Below are 4524 nucleotides of genomic sequence, written 5' to 3'. Positions count from 1 at the left end.
GTGTGTGTCTCTGTGTGTGTGTGTCTGTGTGTGTGTGTGTGTCTGTGTGTGTGTGTGTGTGTGTGTGAGTGTGTGAGTGTGTCTGTGTGTGTGTGTGTGTGTGTGTGTGTGTGTCTGTGTGAGTGTGTGTGTGTGCGTGCGTGAGAGTGTGTGTCTGTCTGTGTGTGTTTGTTTGTGTGTGTGTGTGTGTCTGTCTGTCTGTCTGTCTGTCTGTCTGTCTCTGTGTGTGTGTCTGTCTGTCTGTCTCTGTGTGTGTGTCTGTCTGTCTGTCTCTGTGTGTGTGTCTGTCTGTCTGTCTCTGTGTGTGTGTCTGTCTGTCTGTCTGTCTGTCTGTGTCTGTGTGTGTGTGTGTGTGAGTGTGCAGGTCAGAAGCTGCTGGATTCTCTGGCAGAAATGTGGGACTTCTTCTTCTGTGATGTTCTGTCTATGCTGCAGGCCATCTTCTACCCCGTCCAGGTACTTCACCAAACACTCTAATACTCTTATTTTGCTGATAGAGCAGATTTATTTGGTCTGAACTAGTGAGAGTGTGTAAAGGATGAACTGGTGGTGTATTTGAGACTCTGTGTGTGTGTTCAGGGGAAGGAGCCGTCTGTCCGTCAGCTGGCTCTGCTGCATTTCAGGAACACCATCACTCTCAACATAAAGCTGGACGATGCTCTGACTCGACCGCGGGCCCGTGTGCCGGCCTCCATCATTCAGATGCTGCTCATCCTGCAGGTGTGTGTGTGTGTGTGAGTGTGAGTGTGAGAGAGTGTGTGTGTGTGTGTGTGCTACAGAACAGATGCAGCCGTTTTCCAGCAACCCTTCAGACGCTCGTGTAAACAAACATCAGAAACATGTTTCATAACGCTCTAGATTTCCTGAGTCGACGCAGAGCTGAAACTGTCAGCTTCCCTGTGAGTTTGCAGTGGGTTTTTGTGTGTAACGCATCTTAAACTTACACGACGGAATCACACAAGACAAATGCGAGTGTGTTTTGGTGTACACGTATGTGAACTGAGTTTTATTTCCAAGCAAACGTGTCGTATTGTGAGTGTTTGTGAGACGTGTGTATATTTGTGGTTTTCTGTGCATCATCTCTGACCTTCAGACAAATCTATGTACACCTTACTGATTCTTCACAAGGTGTGTGTGTGTGTGTGTGTTTCTGCTTTGTTTGTGGTTTTATTTCCTGTGTGTCTGCATGCTGCATTTTAAAGGGCTCATCATAGTTTTGTTTTATTGTTCAGTTTTCCATCTCTGTCACAGTGATCTGTCAGATGTGATTGCTGCTGATATTTGATCATAAATCACAGCTGCTGGCAGGGTTTCTGCTGCTCTTAAAGTCTGAATTTGCCCTTTTACAAATTTAGGCCATTAAAGGTGCAGTATGTAATATTGCCAGCTAGCGGTTGACATGGGTCCCGCAAAACCCCGGAGCGCACATTTCAGAGTAGAATTACTATAACATTATTTTTCAGAGAAACAGCTATGTAAATATAACATGTTTCCTTAATATCTACAAGCATATTGTGTTACTTTTTGGCTTTAGAAGGGTCCAAAAATTACATACAGCACCTTTAAGGTCTTAAATCAGAGCAGAAAGTCTTAAATTCATAAAGTCATAACATTAAATGTTGCATGCACTGCAAAAATGTCTTGCTTTCCAGTGCAAATATCTAAACATCATTAAATCAAGAAGCAAAATGAAGATGGTTGAAGTCTTGTTTTCTGAGAAATTGAACAAAATTAAGTGAGTTTATGCTTAAAACAAGAACAAATATCTGTCAATGTTTTGTTTGATTTAAGTAGATTTTTCTGGCCTTATTGGCAGATATTTGTATGTCTCGCGTCTTTTTGCTTCTCAGTGTATTTGGATTTTTTTAATCTTTTCAAATTTGCTGAGGAAGAGCATCTTTTTTGTAGTGTGATCAGAACATACAGTGAAAGTTATTTCCATATTATAGTTGAGCTATTTTCTTGTTTTTGTAAAGTGAATTAGAAAGAAATGGAGATCGTATTTTCAAAGTTTGAAGTGCTGATTAATCCAACTCATTGGACCAGATTTACTAAACCGTGCAAATTAGTGTTAGCGCGCAATTCTGCGTGTGATTTACTGAAAATGCGCACATTAAAGAACACAGAAGCAGCAGATAATTTCTATAATAACCAGCGCAATCTACCAAGAGCAGCGCAAATTACCGCCTGCTTTAAGACATGCTTGTTTTGGGTGTTAAATAATGGCACAAATACCAGTGATTTGACGAGTGCATACGATAGTAAATGATATTATGGAGGATTCGCCGTGTGATTGCTAATGATGGAGTGTGGTGTTGATGTGATGTGTGTCGCAGGGGGTTCACGAGTCTAAAGGTGTGAGCAGTGATTACCTGAAGCTGGAGTGTCTGGTGCAGAAGGTGGTGTCTCCGTATCTGGGGACTCACGGCCTGTTCTCCGGCGACGGCTCGGTGGCGCAGAGCTCGTGTGTTCTGGGTGAGCAGCATCACAGTAAAGCTCACGCAGCGGTCGCAGCACATTCTCCTGACCCTTCCTTCGTTTGCTGTTCTCAGAGAAGCGGCTCCTGCGCCGATGGCCGCGCTCCAAGAGCTACAACATGCCCATGCTGACACCGGTGGCCGAGTACGACCCCGAGAGCAGCGCCGGCGCCGGGGCCAGACGCCACTCCGTGTGTCAGATGACCTCCTGCGCAGAAGAGCCAGACGTCTGCGAGGATCCGTCTCCTCCCATCGTGGACCAGATCCTGGAGTCTCTGGACTCAGACGCCGAGGGAATATTCATCGACTTCTGCCGGCAGCGTTCCAGCTCGTCTGACTTCAGCCGGGAGAGCGAGAGCGCGGCGTAACCTTTGACCTGACGACAGGCCGCTGAAGACGCACCTGCAGAGTTTGTTTCTCGAGCGTGAGTGTTCAGAATAGCAGAATAACATACTACTCTACCGTACTACTGTTGCAGTGTGAAATGTGTAACTGCACCGATGGACAGTAATCATTACGGAGCGCTTTTACATTTATGTGAAGTAGTTTTGCGCAGAATTGGATTACATTTAGTCATTTAGCAGAGGCTTTTGTCCAAATGAGGACAATAGAAGCAATCAAAACCAACATAAGTCTCAGTTAGCCTAGGGTTAATTGTGTAAAGCAACAGTCTTGTGTTTTTTTAAGATGACAAAGGACTCCAAAGTTCACTATTCACCAATGCACATCTAATGGACAAAATCCATGAACCATTTTAACTAGTTAAACAGTTCATCATCAACGCAAATGTAGGGCTGGGTATCGATTCAGATGTCCCGATTCAATTCGATTTCGATTCGCAAGCTTTCGATTCTCGATATGTTTTGATTACATTCAGTGAATATAGTTTTAATACAAATGCTATTGATATTTCTAAAAAAATGAACAGTAAACGTCAGTTTACAAATAGTGAATTAATAAAAAGAAATTAAGAACCACATGCCTGTATTTTAAACCTATTCTTTTTTTTGTATAGGGTCCTTTTTAAACAATAGTAGGGCCCTATAAAATGTTCTTAATTTTTCTGGTAATCAGATGAAGGCATAAAACATTAATTTAATTTATAATCAAATTAAAATTAAACCCTTTAATTTTTTTGGGCAAACAAAGTGCTGCACAACAGAGGTTTACTGTTAAAAATAAAAAGAAAACAGATGTGATTATTCCTTTAAAAATAAAGATGTATTAATATTTATTAGCAATAGTAGCATTGAGTCTTCAGACTGCTAAGAGGCTTTTGTCCAAATGAGGACAATAGAAGCAATCAAAACCAACATAAGTCTCAGTTAGCCTAGGGTTAATTGTGCAAAGCAACAGTCTTGTGTTTTTTTAAGATGACAAAGGACTCCAAAGTTCACTCTTCACCAATGCACATCTAATGGACAAAATCCATGAACCATTTTAACTAGTTAAACAGTTCATCATCAACGCAAATGTAGGGCTGGGTATCGATTCAGATGTCCCGATTCAATTCGATTTCGATTCGCAAGCTTTCGATTCTCGATATGTTTTGATTACATTCAGTGAATATAGTTTTAATACAAATGCTATTGATATTTCTAAAAAAATGAACAGTAAACGTCAGTTTACAAATAGTGAATTAATAAAAAGAAATTAAGAACCACATGCCTGTATTTTAAACCTATTCTTTTTTTTGTATAGGGTCCTTTTTAAACAATAGTAGGGCCCTATAAAATGTTCTTAATTTTTCTGGTAATCAGATGAAGGCATAAAACATTAATTTAATTTATAATCAAATTAAAATTAAACCCTTTAATTTTTTTGGGCAAACAAAGTGCTGCACAACAGAGGTTTACTGTTAAAAATAAAAAGAAAACAGATGTGATTATTCCTTTAAAAATAAAGATTTATTAATATTTATTAGCAGTAGTAGCATTGAGTCTTCAGACTGCTAAATAGTAATATATTCTGACAGTTTAACGTTAAACTAAACGTTTATTTTGACGGGTTGCCGTGAAGAACTTGCAGCTGCTGTGTATGTGATATG

The 4524-nt window shown here is 40.5% G+C and overlaps 1 protein-coding gene across 1 annotated transcript in view; it reads left to right on the top strand.

The window, feature by feature from the left end:
* Positions 1-4524, top strand: part of LOC107569956 (proline-rich protein 5-like) — an 18155-nt gene that overhangs the window by 5804 nt on the left and 7827 nt on the right. Inside the window, exons 5-8 of the mRNA XM_016256136.1 lie at positions 365-456; positions 580-720; positions 2337-2475; positions 2553-2901. Coding sequence (XP_016111622.1) covers positions 365-456; positions 580-720; positions 2337-2475; positions 2553-2845 — 665 coding nt within the window. The 3' untranslated portion in view covers positions 2846-2901. The remainder of the gene's footprint in view (positions 1-364; positions 457-579; positions 721-2336; positions 2476-2552; positions 2902-4524) is intronic.

Source organism: Sinocyclocheilus grahami, unplaced genomic scaffold, assembly GCF_001515645.1.
Source record: "Sinocyclocheilus grahami isolate Dianchi unplaced genomic scaffold, SAMN03320097.WGS_v1.1 scaffold1398.1, whole genome shotgun sequence".
In the NCBI taxonomy this organism is placed as follows: domain Eukaryota; kingdom Metazoa; phylum Chordata; class Actinopteri; order Cypriniformes; family Cyprinidae; genus Sinocyclocheilus; species Sinocyclocheilus grahami.
Note: the sequence above shows the minus strand (reverse complement) of the source record. Positions and strands in the feature narration are given on the sequence as shown.